Genomic DNA, 16,805 nt, shown 5'->3' with positions numbered 1-16,805 from the left:
CCACCCTTCTGCCCTGGAAGGTTGGTGTATCTGGGACTCCTCCAGGTGCTTTCTTCAGACCACTGTGTTCAATAACCACCAACAGATCCATGTGCTATCCATTTACTCAACTCCCCTTGTTCTTCCAGGACTTTCAGCCTCCAAGACACCCCACAGCCATGAGTTCCTCACTTCCCCAACTAACTGGGCAAAAAATCCTTTCCCTGCTTGCCTATCCTGGTGGTCCAAGGAACAGTGTTTAACTGGTTGCTCATGATTCCCAATGTCACCAATTTCTCGAAGGCCCCCAAACTTCTACCTTTCTCGCAGCTGAGGTGTCCTGGCCTGCAAAGGAAAAGAGGGAAGATCCTGCCCCTGCTGCATAGGTGCTACTCACTCGTCCCGGGTGTAACATGGATACGGGAACATCTGCACATAGTTTCCAGGCTCCACCACGTCGTGGCCAACAAATGTGTTGATGAGGGCACGCTCCATCATGTCTGAGGACGAGCAGAGGCTGAGCTTAAGCAGGCAGTGCAGGCAGGGGCCACAGGCGGCCGTGGCAGGGAACTGGCACTCACCCTGGATCCAGACGAAGCCATAGAGGAAGTAGAAGCGGCCACCAGTATTGGGGCCAGGCCGCCAGTATGCCCGCCGGATCTCGTTGGTCTTCTCCGTGAAGCTGGAGTTCTGCCGGATCTTGTACATGACATGGGGAGGCAGCGACCCGTCCCTGTTGGTCTGGAAGATGACACCTGCAATGGGAGAGGCAAGGAGCCCACTGGCACCATGAGACACAGCCACTGCAGTCATAGGCAGGAACATGCAGAGGTTCAGTGTGTCCCAAGTAAAGGCACCACAAGGGCTGCACTGGTTAGGTGGGGTGGGCATAGTCCTGGCTTGGGTTACAAGGACACGTGGGCAGCAAGCAGTGGCAAACCAAGGACAGCAGCAGGGTGCTGCACTCAGCAGGGCTCAGCCAGGGCAGAGGATGGGTACAGCGAGATGCTAAGTCTGCTCATACACCCAATGCATGCACCAAGGGAGCATGTCTCAGACCCAGTGGCCCCAGCTCACAGCATAGCTGGAGAAGGACATAGCTTCAGGGACCCTTATGAAGGGGCTGATTCCTGGGGACATACTGGCAAAGACAGTCACGTTGTCCTGGTAGGCCTGGTTCAGTGTGTAGTTGACAATGCTCTCCTCATCTGGGAAGCCTTTGAAGATGTCCACGCTGACCTAGCAGTAGGGAGAGGCTGGTGAGAACCCACTGCTCCTGACGGTCTAGCAAATGGACCCTTGCAGACAGTGCAGCATGTGCACCCGTAGCCACTCCATGAGCCCCTGAACCAAATGGTGAATGGGCACCTCCACTACCTACATCTATCCTAAGGCACATGACATTACTGAAGCCACTGTCTCCTCCAGGGCTCATGTCCCATGGCTTTAAGATAGTCTGAGCAGACCTAACCCTCTCCAGCACCAGAGAGCATGGCTGTGGGCAGTGTGAGCTGCTCTGGCACCCATGTTCCCACAGGGCACAACCTCACCTTGGCCATGAAGTGGACCCAGCCACAGGCAGCATTGTCAATGGTGTCCAGCTGCTGGAGCAGGACGCTGGCATTGGGCAGCGAGAAGTTGCCGTTGAGGAAGTTGTGGAGAACATCACTGTCAGAGACATTCAGGATCTCTGGGTGCTTGTGTAGGTCAGCAGTGAACTGGGACAGAGACACAGGAGGGAGATATTGGGACACACCCTGCCTCTCAGTGCCCTGTCCTTCCTATGGGCACAGGAAGGACCCAACACTCCTGGGAATGGAGGAAGCAGCATCCACCCCAGCATACACCAGGGAATCAGCCTGGTCCTCACAACAGCTGGGAGGGCACCCAGGACCACTGAAGAGCTTCACATGAGGAAGCTATGAGGTGCCTTGGGGCAAGACACCCCATTCCCACCCACTTCCCAAGCCCAGGCTGCCTCAGTCCTCACTGCATCATCCTACCTGCTGGAGCCAGCGGATGCGCCTCTGCAGCCTGCCCTCCTCCAGGTAGGCACGGATCTCAGGGGAGATGTTCAGCCATGCTTTGGCATAGTGGGTGACATTGCCCACAAAGGCAAAAGTCTCGTTGGCCTGGAAGGGAGGAAGGTCACACACTGGGAACAGGCAGGAGGTCCCCTGCTTTCCAGGATGACCAGCAGTATGGAGGCAGGTGCCCACTTCTGGCCCCACTGAGCCTGCTTGGGCATGTGAGGGGCTGTTAGGTGAGGAAGGACAGAAGCCCTAGCCTCTGCACCCTCACCTTCAGGATGACCTTATCCACTTCGGTGCCCACAGGTGCATACAGGATTTTGGGGTTACTGGTCATCAGGTGCACAAGGAGGCCCAGGTTCCGCTGCTCCTTGCTGGTGAAGCCCAGTGAGCTCATGTTGCCCTGCTTCAGCGCCTCAGGCTCGATTGTCCTGCAAAAGGGGCTCAGGCTGCCAACACCGCTCCCCAGCACCCCTCACTGCAGGCAGCTCCCATCTCTACCTGTGAGGGGACTCCCCACTCAATCCCATGCCAGTGCAGTGCTGCCCAACACAGGGAGCTTCCCTCGGGCACCACACAAGTGCAGTGCAGCATCCATCTCCCACGTGCTCATCAAGGAGTGACTGGGGCCCTTGACCATGCTCCCACACCCCTGTCCCGCTCAGAAAGCATCTGGATCCAGTTGCTCCATCCCCCAGCGTTCGTACCGATTGTTGCCACAGAGGATGGGCTGCAGCCCAGCCCAGAGCTGCACAAATGCCGAGAACTGTCCCTGGGGGTTCTCACCCCCAACCGGGCTCCCCCCGGCACCCTCCTCCGCTGTGGCGTTGCTGGCTGTGGCATTAGCACTGGCCCAGCCAGTGCTGTTGGCAGTGGGTGGTGGGGCCTTGCTGGCACAGGCTCCCCTAGGCAACAGCTTGGCCAGTGCCGAGAGAATGTTCACGTCACGAAGAACCTTCTCCATCTCCATCAGGTCCTCGAGGAGGGCATGGAGGCGGTGCTGGGCAGCTGTGCTGTTCACCTCATCCAGCTTCAGCTGCAGGAAAGTGGTGACCCATGGCTGGGTGACACGGGAAATACCAAGCAGTAGCATGTCCCACTTCTTGATTAAGAAATCAAGCTGGGGCCCCACACTCAGTGCTATGCACACATGGTTATCAGACAGCAGGAGTGCAGGCAAATGCTGGCATGGTCTTGCTGGCGACAGAAGATGTCTTTTAGGCAGGAGGGGTGGCCAAAAGGGACATGTCAGACTCAGGTGGGACAAGGAGGGGGACCTCAGAGCCAGCCCTGGGGAGCTGTGCCACCAGGGACACTGCCAGTCCAAAGAGGAGGAACCTGCAGGGACATGCTTGGAGGATGCTGGGGACACCCAACGCCATCCATTGGGCAGCATAGGAGCAAGTGCCAGGAGGCGAATCATCTGGGCAATGAGTGCCCATGTGGGGTAAAGGGGTGATCAGGAGGGACTGTGCCACATAACAAAGCCCCTCCATCACCACACATCCCTGGTGGAGGGAAATCCAGCCCAGGCTGTATCCCTGTCACAACGCACCCTGCAGCCATCAGGAAGCACATCCCACAGCCCCATGCTCACCCTGCTGACGATCCTGGGGGTGTCCAGCTGGTCCCGCAGCTCAGCTGCGAGCTGGGTGAAGCGGTTGTGGCGGGCAGCACGGCTGCCATTGCAGGCCAGCATGCGGTACGCCTGCAGCACCGACTGCTGCGCAGGGCCCACACGCAGGAGGCGCTGCAGCCCTGCAGGGCTCCGCTCACACGTCAGCTGCTCCAGCACCGGCCCCGTGAAGAGGACACCCTGTGGGACACGGAGCCATGCGGGCACTGTGCAGGCTGCAGGGCCCCGCTCAGCACCCGCCCCACGAGCTGCTCACCTCCATCTCTGTGATGAGGGACTGGGGACTGCTGGAGGCAGCAGGTGCTGGTGTGGCGAGGCCCAGGGCTCGGGAGAGCAGGTGCAGCAGTGCTGGGCGGCGGGGGGCTGTGGCAGGGTCCTGCAGCGCCCTGTGCACCAACCCCTCCTGCAGGCTTCTCCAGCTGCCTGGCAGACTCTGCTGCAAGAGGAGTGGCTGCTCGGGGGGATCCCTGGGGTCCCCCTCCCTGTGTCCCCACTAAGCACAGGGGAATGGCCCTACAGCACCCATGTCCATGGTCTCCATGGAGAGAAAGGGAGATATGCAGATGGGGGGAGCATGGGTCCTCTGTTCCCTCCCTGGGCTCCCTCCACATTCACCATCCCATTCTCACTGCAATGGGAAACTGAGGCGCAAGCAGTGATGTGCCTCAAAGCACTGGGGAACCACTGGCAGCACCAGGACAGGACTCAGCCATCCCTGCAGCTGCTCTGGCCATCTGACAGAGTCCCCTCACATCCCCCTTGCTGGGATGGACACCCCCGGATTGCCCTGTGGTGGGACAGGGAGGATGTGCTTTACCCCACCACATCCCCCATGCATGGCACAGTTCCTCACCTCCAGACGTGTCATCTTCTCACTGGCACCAAACCCATCCCACAGGTCTCGCTCCCAGCTCTCATCAGATACCAAAGGAAAGGAACCAAAAAACAGGCGATAGACCTGCACCAGGGGTGGGAGCAGGGCTGCTGAGCATGCAGGAGCACAGGCACCCACCTGCCCAGCCATGCCCTGGCATGGTGGAGTGGCAGCACAGGACAAGTCCTGCTGGGTACCCTTGGGCTCCCACCCTGTGGGTCTGGTGGTCAGAGTGGTCTGGGTCAGGCCATGCCCATTGGCTGGGGCAGTGCAGACCCCTGCTGGGCAGTCACCACCTCCGACAGGCTGTCACCCACCTCCCGCAGGTCAACGCTGGAGCCCAGGAGCAGCTCGGCTGTGCTGTTGGGCAGGGACAGGTTCTGTGTCAGGAAGTGGTGCAGCTCACCTCGGTCCTTGGCTGCCCATGCCAGAGTGAAGCCAGATCCTGTCAAGGAACAAGGAGCAGGACAGGGTGGTCAGAACAGCCCCCCAGCATCAGGGACATAGCACAGTCCCATGTGGGGACACATCACAGCTGGCCCTGCAAGACACACTGACATGTGCCCTGGGATGAGGTACTGCCCACATGCCACCACATTGCTGGTTGCCTGGTGCATGGGCATCTCCATCCCTGTCCGCACAGGCAGCAAGGGGCAGGCAGGACACAGCCTACCTGCTGGGTTGCTGAAGTGGGTCTCCATGGAGCTGGGCTCACTGCTGCTGAGAGCTTCCAAATGTCTGCGCAGTGACTCCAGCTCCTCCTCTAACCCCGGGTGCTCTGGGTCGAAGAGGCTGCTCTGCTCCACTGCTTCACTGAGGTGCTCCAGGAGCTGTGTCACCCTGCAGGAGCCCAGCACCACTGCAGCTTCAGGGACAGGGACAGAGGGATGGAAGCACCTTCCACAGAGCCCCTCGGGTGCACAGGGCAGCAGTGCTGCCTGCCACAGGCACCGCTGCTGTGGAGCTGCCCTCACCAAATCCATGGTGCCAAGGGCACAAAGCAGAGCCCAGAGGTGTCCCCAGGGGCCACCATCCTCCTTCCAGCACCAGGCACCCAAGGCGGAACAAGCAGAGGTGTCCCCTGCAGCCCAGGGACACGGTGCTCTGCACCCATACACTATGGGGGACACAGACTTGTGGCTCGTCTGTAGTGGGGCAGTGCCAGCATGGGAGGGGATAGGCTGTGCGCAGGAACGTGCCAGGGGGAGGAGGAGGTGTGGCAGGGGCACGACTCACGTGGAGTTGGAATACTGCAGGAAGCCGAACTCGTCGCGCTGGCCATCGGGGCACAGGGACTGCATGACGGGCAGGATCCCGGCCGAGGTGAGCGGTGCCGCCGTGTAGAAAGCTGGAGCCAGCAAGAGTGCAGAAGAGGCCAAGAAAGGTGCGGCCAGGGCAGGAAGAGAGGTAGGGAGGCAGGGAGGAGGCAGAGGGGGAAGTAAGGGGCCACCAGAGAGACAGACACTCAGTTCAAAGAGGAGCTGGGCCCTGCGAGCCCCGCGGGAGGTTGACGGCCAAGGTCACAAGGCTGCAGCATTCCCACAAGGCTGGCCCTGGCTGGTGGCCCTGGGGCTGTGAGCAGCTCGTGCACTGTGGCTCCGGCCCCTGCTCACTCCCCCCTCATGACAGGTCCCTGCTGCCCCAGCACAACGCTGGTTCTGCTGCTTGCCCCAAGATGGCTGCCAACCTCCCCCGGCCTCTTGGCCCCTCTTGTTAGTAACCTCCAAGGCACCACCAGGTCTCCAGAGGAAGAGAAGGAAGAACACGACAAGGAACAGAAGAGTTGTCACCCACAGCCCTGAGAACACCCACCCTCCCCCCATCTGGCTGCTGGAGATGTGTGGACATGGAGACACAGTGGGGAGAGACAGACGAAATGAGGAGCAGCAAGGGGACAGCAAACCTTCCCCCCTCCACTGGTGCCAAGCCATCATCCCTGCTGGGGTCATTCCATGGAGGGTAAGCCCAGGAGTGCCCTGTCCAAAGGGGACCAGAGGTTGTCACTGGGCAGTATGGGGCAGGGACCCTGTTCTTGCACCCTAGCTGTTGGCCCCATGGTTAAGAGGCAGGTCAGTGCTGTTAGCACAGCTGTGGGGGTCAGAGGCTGGTGAAGACAGGCTTCTGGCAGGAACAGGGCCAACAGCCTGCTGGGGTGGCAGCCCAGACAGCTGGTGGCCATGCCGCACTTTGGTGACAAAGCCAGCGCACAGATGGAATGTTGCTGGCCTTCAAGCTCCTGGTAGTGCCATGTCCCAGCTGCAAGGCACCAGAACAGGGATGGTGGTGGTACAGTGGTGGAAGCCAACTCCAGCCTCTTGGGGACCAGCCTGGGGCAGACTTAGGTGACCACAGGCTATGACATGGGTGCCAGCACCCAGCAGGGTCTGCCCCAGAAGGGGGCAAGAAAATGGGGTAGGACAAGCCTCCACCTGGCCAGGAGAGATCTCTGCAGGCAAGGAGACTGGCGACATCGCCACCAGCAGCCTTAGCATGGGAGAACCTGGCACCACCAGCCTGGTGGGGACACTACCATGGGCCAGACCTGGCTGGGCAGCCCCCAGTGCCCAAGCTCATCTTCACCAGCCACAGAGGAAGGTGATGAGGTTACAGAGGTGTGGATTAGGCCAGAGTGAGTTAATCCAAACTTGGCTTTTTCACCCCAGAATACGTGGCTGGCACAGGCAGGGATGGGGGGGAGGCACCCACCCGCCCCACCAACTTACAGACTGGCGCATGCAGTAGAGACATGGAGGGCAGGCAAGCAGGGGAGATGGTGGGAAAGAAAAAGAAAACGTGAGCAAAAAGAAAGAAAAACCAACCCAAAACCAGCACACAACAGAGCACACGTCAGAGCAGGGCAGGGGCAGGATAGCACCTGCCACTGCCAGCAGCCAGACCCGTGGTCAGTATGGGCTATCCCTTGCTGGCTGCACTGAAACACAGGCTTGGACCAGTGTTATGTTGGGTCACCACCACAGCAGCTCCCACTGGCCCCACCATGCCATTAGTGCAAGGGCACCCACCAGGGTGGGAATCCCACAGGGTTTCTCGATGCCCCATGGAGCCCTGGCAAGTCAACAGCCCACAGGCACCAGAAGGCACAGCCCAGCCAGAGCTGCAGGTGCACACCTCCAGGAGCACACAGCTCTGGTCCCAACAGTCTGTCACCTTGTGAGTGCCCCGGAGTGCCCCAGCTAGGCACAGGGCTCCATGCACTGCATTCAACCCCCAGCACCGTGAGGAGATGGGAACCTTTCCCAGCACCACCCCACCACAACTTGAGCACTCAGGGGTACTGCAGCTGTTCCAGCACCATCCAGCTCCAACTTCCCCTTTTCCCCCCTGAACACCCTGTTGATGCTGGCACCCCCAGGATGGTACCTACGGATGGGATGCTTCTGGCTCTCCAACCCCCCTGCATCTGCCCCACCACCCATCAGCTGCAGCCCCTGCCCAGCAATGTGTCCTGCAGAAGACCCATCCGGGTTCCACCAGCTGTTGCATGTCCCCCCTCATGCCCAGGCTGTCCCTGGGGGGCTGCAGCAGCTCCCCAGAGCCTCAGGGTGGCCATGAGTATGAGTACTCTGAGCAGCACCCTGCTGGCACCCACCTTCCTTCACAGGGATGGTTGGCTTCTTCTGCCGCAGCCCCAGGAGGATGAAGAAGAGCACCAGGGGGATGAAGATCTCAAAGGTCAGCACCCACTGGGAAACACAGAATGGTTTGGGTTGGAAGTGACATTAAAGAGCATCCAGTGTCAGTTCCCCTGGATGACACAACGCAGAGGGATCATGATGCCTGAAGACAGGACCCAGCTACCAAGAAGGATCACAGACAGGATGGAGGGCCTGAGATGCCCGCACAGGGCAGCACCATGTCCACATATTGCAGGTGGCTGTTGTCACTGTCACAGCTCAGCAAGACAAAATGATCCCTAGGCATCCCAGGATTTCCTGCTTGCCCCTGCCTGCACCCTGCCTGCTCATCCTTCCCAGGGACACCTCAGGACAGGAGAGGGTATCACAGTGGGATACCTACTCCATCAATATGAACAGTGTGCTGAGGCTCAAGCCCAACCCCAGCAGGCCACCACAGTCGGGGCTGCCATGGGGAGATGACCCAAAGTCCTTATGGCTGGCAAAGAGCAGTAGGCCCCCATCCTGGCAGTGCCCTCACAGTCAGTAGTTGCCTGCCATGATGTCCCCCTGCCATGATGTCCCCCTGACACCTGTACCACTGCCAAGTCCCACCTAGGGACTGCGTAGGGGACAGACCCCAACTGCATCATGACAAGGTTCAGATTGCCCAGACCCTTGCACTGGCTCCAGATGAAGAAGGGGGTAGGGCGGGGGGTCCAGGAACCCCGCCTGGGCCCTCCCAGAAAGCTATGGCTGCACGGGGTTTCCTCCAGCAGCATACAGATAATCACAGCAAATCCCCAGGAATCCCTGATGGCACAGGCAGTCCAGGCTGGGCTCCATGCCCAGAAGCCCTGGAGATGGGCATCTACTGCTGAATTGCACTGGGAGTGCCCAAGCCACGTCACAGTCACATGCCCTTGCTGCTGAGAGGAGAAACTGAGGCATGGGGTGAGGTGAGCCAACCTCAGCTTGCTCCATGGCCAGATCTGATGCTGGGCTGGTGCTGAGACCCTGGAACCTGCCAGTACCACAAGCAGAATAGGCCCCAGCTCTGCTGGACACCAGCCACCAGCTCCTGCACCAGCCCAGTCACCCTCAGTGTCCAGGTACCAGAACGATGCAGTGGGCTGGGAAGAGACAGCTTTAACCCCACACCAGCTGCCTGGAAGGATGTAGCTGATGGCAGGGTCAGGCCCTCCTGTCCCCAGCAGCATCACCTCCACACTGCCCTCAGCCAGGGGCTGCAAACACACCAGCAGAAATTCCCAGCATCCCTGAGGCACCCCCACACTCAGGCCCCACTGGCATGTGACAGTGGTACTCCCACGAGCTCCAGGGTTGGTAGGGCTATGGGATGGACATGGCTGCACCCATGGGTGCCCCCCATGCTGCCCTCCCCACTTCCAGAGCTGCCAATTGCAGGGGAGGCGAAGACCAGAGGAAGAAAGGCTGGAGGGGATGGGGAGTAGAGATGCCCCAGCAGTAGTGCCAGGGTATCCCCATCTTTCTGGCACCACCAGTCCAAGGCATGGTCCCAGTGTCACTGTACCGGTACAAGGGAGGGAACAAGGGACACCCTGAGCTGCTCTGCCAGCCCCTGGCCCTGTGCCTCGCTGCCTGCACCCACCTCCTGCCTGTTTACCAGGGACACAATCGGGCCTCTGTGCCCAGGCGCCTGTGGGCCTGTCCCCACAAACCCGCTGGGCCGTACCAGGCTCCCCTGGGGACAGCTGGGTCCTTGGTGGTGACGGGAGGGACCTGCCTCTTGTTATTTATCTTTTTAATGTGGGTCATTGACCTTTTGCTCATCTCCTGCATCCCCTGTCCCCAACCCTGCCTGCACCACTGCACACCCCAGAGCCAGGACACAGTGTCCCCACCACCAGCCTGGGCAGAGTGGGGCTCTCCAGCCTGCACCCTCTCGGGCTGATTCTGCCCCTTTTGGTCACTTGCAAGGGCTTACCAGGGAGACCATGGCTGCTCCACACCCACAGTGGGGCAGAGATGCCATCCGAAGGGAGCATGCCACAGTGGCAAAGCCTGGGGATGAGGGGTCCCTGCCTGCAGGTGCAGGGCACTTGGGGACATTCCAGAATTGTATGAGGAAGCAAGCAGAGGTGAGAAGTCAACATCCATGCAGCTGAGAGAGCAACAGGACAAGGAGAGGGAAAGGGTCAGTGCCTGCTAGAAGCTGGCTGTGCCCTGAACTGACCAGAGTGCTCTGTCCTCTTCTCTCACATGTTCCCTTCCTCATTCCTGTACCCTCACTGGGAGCTTGTGGCAGAGGGACAGGAGATGGATGGGCACAACTTGCACTGAGCAAAAGTGTGACCAGAAGCAGAGGTGGCTGCAGCCAGGCCTCGGTTGTCCCCATTGGTGAGGGCACAGGCAGGTCACTCTGAGGAGCCCTGGGAGGTGCCCAGGCTGGTGGTGACCATCTGTAGATGTCTGTGGTTGGGTCCCCCCACCTGGGGTGGGGGCTCAGCTGTGTAATGTGGGTCTGCCCAGCCAGGTAGGATGGGGCTTGAAGCAAGCTGCTCCAGTGGAAAGCGTTCCTGCCCATGGCAGGGGAGTAGAACTGGATGACCTTTAAGGTCCCTTCCAATCCAAACCATTCCAGGATTCTAGGATTCCATGAAGTTGGAAGAGGAGGAAAATCCCACTGTGGTTCGCCATCACCTCTCCTGAGCTGGGATCCCAGGAAGAGTGAAGCACGGTTGTCCCCGGTACCAGCCCTGCAGTGGTGTGTCTTGTGGGCACCAGCATGCCTGGGGACACGGCAGCACTTCCGCACAAGCACATGGCACAGAGACACCCTCCCTGACACAGGCCTGTCCTGAGCAGTGGCATGACTGTGCTGGCAGTGGCAGTGTGGAGGCCAGTGCCAGCCACCCCCAGCCTCTCCCTGCAGGCCAGGACCAAGGCAGAGCCCTGCAGCCCTGACAGCTCATGTCTACCCTGCTCCCAGCCACCGAGGCCACCAACCGCTCTGTGGCCAGTGTCCCCAGAGCCGCCTGTGAGTGGGTGTTCCTGGGGACACTGCCCAGCAGCACCCTGCCAACCCTGCGGGTCTCCCCCCAATCTCCCGCCAGCTGCAAACAGCAAGGGGGCAAAGAGCACCCTGAGCAGGTGGTGCTGGCCCCATCAGTTCCTGCTGCAGATCCGGCTCCCGCCCCAGCCAGCACAGGCAACCAGCTGAACCCCAGTACTCCAAAGTTCAGCCTTTCTCACTTTGGAGGTATCAAGGTGCCACAGCTCTGCTCCCACACACCAGGGAGGAAGGGACAGATCTACCAGGACAACCCCTCTGTTTGGTGAGAGCTTTCCTGGCTCTTGGCCAAGGAGCAGAAGGCACAAACCCTGTGCAGGCTGAAGCAGTCACGCTGCCTGTCAGTTTTACATCCAACAGGGGTTTAAACCAGCTACCAGAAGTCATTGAGGAGCCCACCCTTAGGACACAGGCAGCTGAGCTCAGCCTCTGTGCCAGCAGAGCCAAGGCAATACAAAAGATGGCACAGCCTGCACTGCCCAGGGCTGCCTTGGGCACCCACAGCCCTGTCTTCCCTCCACTGTTCTGCTCAAAGCCCACTGCCCCAGGGCTCCTGCCTCAAGTACTGAACCTCAGAGCAGCTGCCAGAACTACTCAGCCACATCAGACCAAGTCCAACCATCCCTCAAGCTGGGTATGAACCCTTACTGAGGTGTCCAGCCATCAACCACACCAGGCTACAGGCAAGCTCCTCTGGTGACAGAGGGGGCTATTGAACCAGGTGACACAGTGCTGTGGGTCAGAGCACACCTCTCACACCTCTCTTGAAGGTCTCCTGGTCCCTGTACCCACCACCACTGAATCTCAACTGCACCAGCAAAGCCCTCAACAAATGCCCACAAAGTCTAACGCAAAACCATCACTATGCCTTGCCACAGTGCTGCTCCCCACAGAGCCCCTGGTGCCAGGGACAATGGGCATCCCCCCAGAGTCACCAGCACTCAGGGCAGTGCAAAACACTGGCCCCAGCTCTTCTGAGACCCAGCATCCTCAGTCAAACACAGTGCCTGTTCCCCATCCCGTCCTGCAGCATGGGGCTATGCCAACAGGCAGTTACCAGTAAGACAAGGCACCCACCATATTCCGTCTGTGAGACTGGGAGAACCAGCAACCCCAGCTCTGCCCCCCAGAGTGACTCCCCAGCAGGGGAGGGGGCTCAAGCTGACCCCTTCCCTGCTCCAAGCTCCCAGCCTCTGCCCACCACAGCAGAAGAAGGAGCTTGGTGAAGCATCCAGCTCTGGATGGGGCCAGAGCAGACCTGTGCTGGGGGAGGCAGCCAAGGAAAGCAGAGCACAGGCTGGGCTCTTCCCTGGCCAGCACCAGCAGCTCCACTCTCGGGCTGCTGGGAGAGGGCAGCACTCCCCAGGAGCAGGCAGGATGATGATGGGGAGTGTGAGGTGACAGTGTGGGTGTGACAGGCAGGCAGCAGGGGCACCAGGAAATAGATGACACGACTGCCCCAAGGGCTGCACCGAATCCATCCCTGAGCACCAACAGCACAGGGGCACCTCTTGCTCTGGCACACACATGCCCCATCTACAGCATCACTGGGTGGGTAAGGAGGGGCTCGTCCTTCCCCTGCCAGCAGCAGCCAGGACACTCAAGTGACAGTCCCCACACGGGGACGGGGCTCATCCTACAAATTCAACCTCCTGTGCTGCTCCCCAGACTGCCCACGGGGCTGGGGAGGGTCAGGGAGAAACAGGTCCCCAGAAGATGTGCCCAACCACCAGCCAGGCCCAGGCCAGTGTGTGCCAGGGCAGAGCAGTGCTGCCAGGCAGCCTCACAGGCAGGGTCCATGGCACACTGCCACTGGGCAGCCCCTCAGCGTGGCCACATGGGGTACAAAGCAAGGATGACTCAGCCAAAGTGTGACCCCCATCACTCATCTTGGGGGCACAAGGGCAGCCCATGAGCAGGCAGCTGCCTTAGCCCTGCCTGCCCCTGGCCCAGGGTGGTCCTAGGTGCTCTGGCCACCAGGACAGAGCAAGGGCTGATGCCCACAGGCTGCTGGCAAAGGAAAGCAGAATCAGGCCTGCAGGATATTTGGGAGGGGGAAGAGGAGCTGTCTCACTCTCCACAGTATCTTGCTTCCCTCCCCCACCTCTAAAAATAACTGGCTCCTTCAGTGCCCAGCATCCCCATCCGTGCCCAGTGCACCCCCATTCCTGCCCAGAGCTACCGGGGTCCCTGGGGCTAGGGTCCCCTCTGCCCACTCACTGGCTCTGGCAGGGAACCCCTGCACAGGCGCAGCCAGGGCACAGTTAGACCGATTCACCTATGGAACACCCTACACACGATGCCTACGCGGAAAGTGCCATGCTGCGCGGCTGGTCCCCCTTGGGAGGGGCCCAGCCGCCCGGACTCCCGCGGTTCCCAGAGCGGGAGCCGCTCCTGCAGCTCTGACCCACATAGGGGAGGGGATCTATTTATAGCCCAGGGGGAGCGAGGGCTCGGGGAGAGCTCTTCTCGTACCCGCAGGGGCGGCCCCGGGGGAGGGGGGACAGGGTTCTATGTGCCCGGGGTATGTGGGACATTGGACGGCACCAACAGCGGCCTCGGCGGGCGCGGGGCAGGAGAGGCCCAACTGTTGCTGCCCCGCGGCTGGGCCCACGCCGGGGCTGCGGGGCCGGGGTAGCTCCGGGGCCGCTGCGGGGGTTCCGCACAGCGGTGCCCACGACTCCGGCTCCCGGCATTCCCCGACGAGCAAAGAGGGCCCGGTCCGCAGCGCACGGGCGGTGGGGGCCGCGGGGACACCCCGCCCCGGGCCCTGCCTCCCGCCCGGCCGCAGCAGCCGCTCAGGCCCGCAGCGGAGTCCCGGCCCCCCCGCGCTCACCGGGCTGCGCCGCTTCAGCGTCACGTTCTTCCAGAGCAGGAGATGGAGCTGGTGCAGGAACCCCATGGCCCGGCCCAGCCCCGCCGCAGGGGCGGCCCCGCTCGGCTCCGCGCTCACCCGCCGCACACTGCCATCCCCCGCCGGGCCGCCGCCGCCTTTGTCCGCAGCGCGCTGGGAGGGAGTGAGGGAGCGGGACAGAGCCGGGTGACAGCTGCGGCTCCAGCCCCGGCCCGGCCCGGCCTGGCCTTGCGCAGCGCCGCCCCGGCCCGGGCCGCCCGCCCGCCACCGCCCCTTAAAGGCACAGCGGGGACGCGGCCGCTTTCCCGGGGCAGGGCCTCGGGGAGCCCTCGTGGTGCGGGACTGGGCACCGTGTCCCTGGAGGGTCGCGGGCACTCGTCACCGGTCTACCCCCGGGGACCGCAGCACCGGGGCTGTGCCCGGTGTGGTCTGGGTCCTCCTGCTGCGGGAGGGCAAACTCTGCTTGCAGGAGCTGCTGGTCCCCAAGCCAGGGGTGCAGAGAGCTCTGTGTCTGTGCCTCTGAGCCTCGGCTGTGCCCCTCCAGCACACGCTTGGTGAGGGGGGGGCGCTGCTGTCCCCACACTCTGCCTGCCCTGCTCGGCCCAGCTGCCCCAGCCCCTGTCCACCCCATCCGAGCGGAAGGGCGAGGGTGTCTGCATGTGTCCTTGGAGGGGACCCGCCTGCCTGCAGTAGGTGCACCCCCAGGTGAACCAGGGCAGCTTTCCTTTCTGCCTTCCTTCCAGCCATCTATGCTTTCTTCCTTCCTTCCTCCCTTCATCATACCATTCTTCTCTCCCTCCTTTCTCCATTCCTCTGGTTTTTGCCGTTTCTCACCTCTCCATCCCAGCGCTGCTCTCAGGGCCCAGAACAGCCGGAGCTCTGCTGACTCCTTTGGCTGCCCCAGCCTGTGGTGCTGCTGGGGGTGGCTGGTTTGGGGTGGGCTCAGCAGCAGCCACCCTGGCACTGACAAAAGTTCCCCTTGTCCTGCCACAAAGAACTGTTATTCAAAGAACTTCTGAGTGAAGCTTTGCCCTGGGGCAAGGGAGGCTGAGGGGTGCCTGGGGTGGGGTGGTCAGAGGCACCCCACTGCCCAGCGCAGGGTGCAGGGTGCTTCCCACCTGCCCTGCAACCCAGGGCTGCTGCTCTGCCATGACCCAGAGTTTTCCTGGTGTTTCTCCAGCTTAGAAATGCTGGGGAGATCCAGTGTCGAGGTGACCTGGGCCAGGGGGGATCAGCCAAAAGGCTGGCCAGCCATGCCTCCCACTCCAGCAGTGGCTGTTACTCAGTCCCTGGGGAAGGAGATATGTGTCCACCCTTGGCTGGTCCCAAGGAATTGCATGTAGGCTGTCCCCAGCCCACACTAGGAGCACCTCAAAAAGCCCTGCCCTGCAACAGAGCAAGTCCCCAGCTCAGAGAGGAGCAGAGGAGAAGGGTCATGTATGGGGCTATGGGTGACGTGGGCTCAAAGCCCTGACCTGGATCTCCTGCCTGGCTCCCTCCTCCTGCTCCTGGGTGATCTTGATGAGCTTCCACAGCTCCTCTTCTGCCTGGCATGACCACGAAACCCCATGAGGGGCCAGAAAGAGACAAGACCCAAGTGACTGGGTGCTGGGACAGCATAGCTCCAGGACCCTGTCACCCATCTCCTCTATGGACCTGGGGACATGAAGTCCTGGGGAGCTAGTGGCCTATCTCCTCCATGGATCTAGGGCTCTGAGCATCTCTCTGGGGACTTCCTCGGGGGGTGGCCAAGCTCCTCTATCTGTGTGGTGTCATCTGCAGATGGCAGCACTCACCTGCACAGTGCTCACATTACCTGATGTTCCTATGGTCTGGCCCCTGGTGTTGGGGGCTTCTGGCAGAGCTGGCCCTGGCTCAGGGCACTCAGGCAGCCCCAGCCTCTGGCACCACGCTGCCACATACCTGTGCTGCAGGGGTCCAGCTGTCTGCACCCACTGCCTGCAAGGAACCCCCCCAGGACATTGTCCCTTGTGCCAAGGTGTCCTGGGGCAGCATCCAGCAGTGATGGTTACACGTGCCAGGTCAGAGCTCCCTCCTGCCCTACCACCCATCCAGCGTCCCCCAGGGCATGTCCCTAGTGCTGCCCCCCCGTGTCCCCAGTCCTGTCGTCTGTGAAGGGGAATGGCCCTGTCCCGTGTGACCCTGGTCCCTGGGGCCAAGCAGTGGTGAAGGGGACAGCAACAGCAATGGTGCTGGCAGGGAATGCTGCCAGCAGCCAGCAGGGTTTGGGCAGGTGAGGCTAGGAATGGTGCCCCATGGGTTGTGCAGCACCCAGTATCTGGCCTCTCAATCGTGTGGGTGAAGAAATGCAGAAAGAGGGTGAGAAAGATAACAGGAAACAGAGGACATGGCTGAGGAGGAAAAAACACCCAGCCTCAGAGCTGCAGTTGGCCTCTGAGGTCTCCCAGGGTGGCACTGAAACCACAGAGCCCAGCTACACCCTGGTACAGTGGCACTGCACTGTGCCCAGCCGCTGCCTGGCCCCTTACCTGCAGCCTTCCCAGGATCTGGGACAGTGGCAGGAGCAAGGGGCCAGGGGGGATGTGGACTCCAGGGGTGCTGGAGCAGCCCAAGGACCCCTTTAGAGTAGCATGGGCCCTGCTGCCAGCTCCGGTGCGCCAGCTCCAGGGACAATGCTGCATGCCAGGGGCCCCCTCCCCACCTCTGCCTCAGTTTCCCCATCTCTTTTTCCCTGCCAGGACTTTCCAGAAGATTTGGTGC

At 61.2% G+C, this 16,805-nt stretch overlaps 1 protein-coding gene across 6 annotated transcripts in view; it reads right to left on the bottom strand.

Moving 5' to 3' along the window:
* Positions 1 to 14,262, bottom strand: part of ABCA2 (ATP binding cassette subfamily A member 2) — a 31,822-nt gene extending 17,560 nt beyond the window's left edge. For 2 of the 6 annotated variants that reach the window (XM_034067963.1, XM_034067964.1), the window contains exons 1-16: positions 14,046 to 14,260; positions 8,130 to 8,223; positions 7,243 to 7,245; positions 5,756 to 5,867; positions 5,193 to 5,359; positions 4,837 to 4,964; positions 4,499 to 4,603; positions 3,902 to 4,081; positions 3,607 to 3,825; positions 2,717 to 3,045; positions 2,281 to 2,440; positions 1,983 to 2,111; positions 1,530 to 1,697; positions 1,122 to 1,218; positions 561 to 734; positions 377 to 479 (exon numbers count right to left, since the gene is read on the bottom strand). In XM_034067963.1, the coding sequence (XP_033923854.1) occupies positions 377 to 479; positions 561 to 734; positions 1,122 to 1,218; positions 1,530 to 1,697; positions 1,983 to 2,111; positions 2,281 to 2,440; positions 2,717 to 3,045; positions 3,607 to 3,825; positions 3,902 to 4,081; positions 4,499 to 4,603; positions 4,837 to 4,964; positions 5,193 to 5,359; positions 5,756 to 5,867; positions 7,243 to 7,245; positions 8,130 to 8,223; positions 14,046 to 14,111 (2,234 nt within the window). In that variant the 5' untranslated portion in view covers positions 14,112 to 14,260. Of the gene's footprint in view, positions 1 to 376; positions 480 to 560; positions 735 to 1,121; positions 1,219 to 1,529; positions 1,698 to 1,982; positions 2,112 to 2,280; positions 2,441 to 2,716; positions 3,046 to 3,606; positions 3,826 to 3,901; positions 4,082 to 4,498; positions 4,604 to 4,836; positions 4,965 to 5,192; positions 5,360 to 5,755; positions 5,868 to 7,242; positions 7,246 to 8,129; positions 8,224 to 14,045 lie in introns of all 6 variants that reach the window. The other 4 variants (XM_034067961.1, XM_034067962.1, XR_004550143.1 and 1 more) reach the window with 3 other exon arrangements.
* Positions 14,263 to 16,805: the final 2,543 nt, after the last annotated feature.

This window comes from Melopsittacus undulatus, chromosome 11 (assembly GCF_012275295.1).
Source record: "Melopsittacus undulatus isolate bMelUnd1 chromosome 11, bMelUnd1.mat.Z, whole genome shotgun sequence".
NCBI classification, from domain to species: Eukaryota; Metazoa; Chordata; class Aves; order Psittaciformes; family Psittaculidae; genus Melopsittacus; species Melopsittacus undulatus.
Note: the sequence above shows the minus strand (reverse complement) of the source record. Positions and strands in the feature narration are given on the sequence as shown.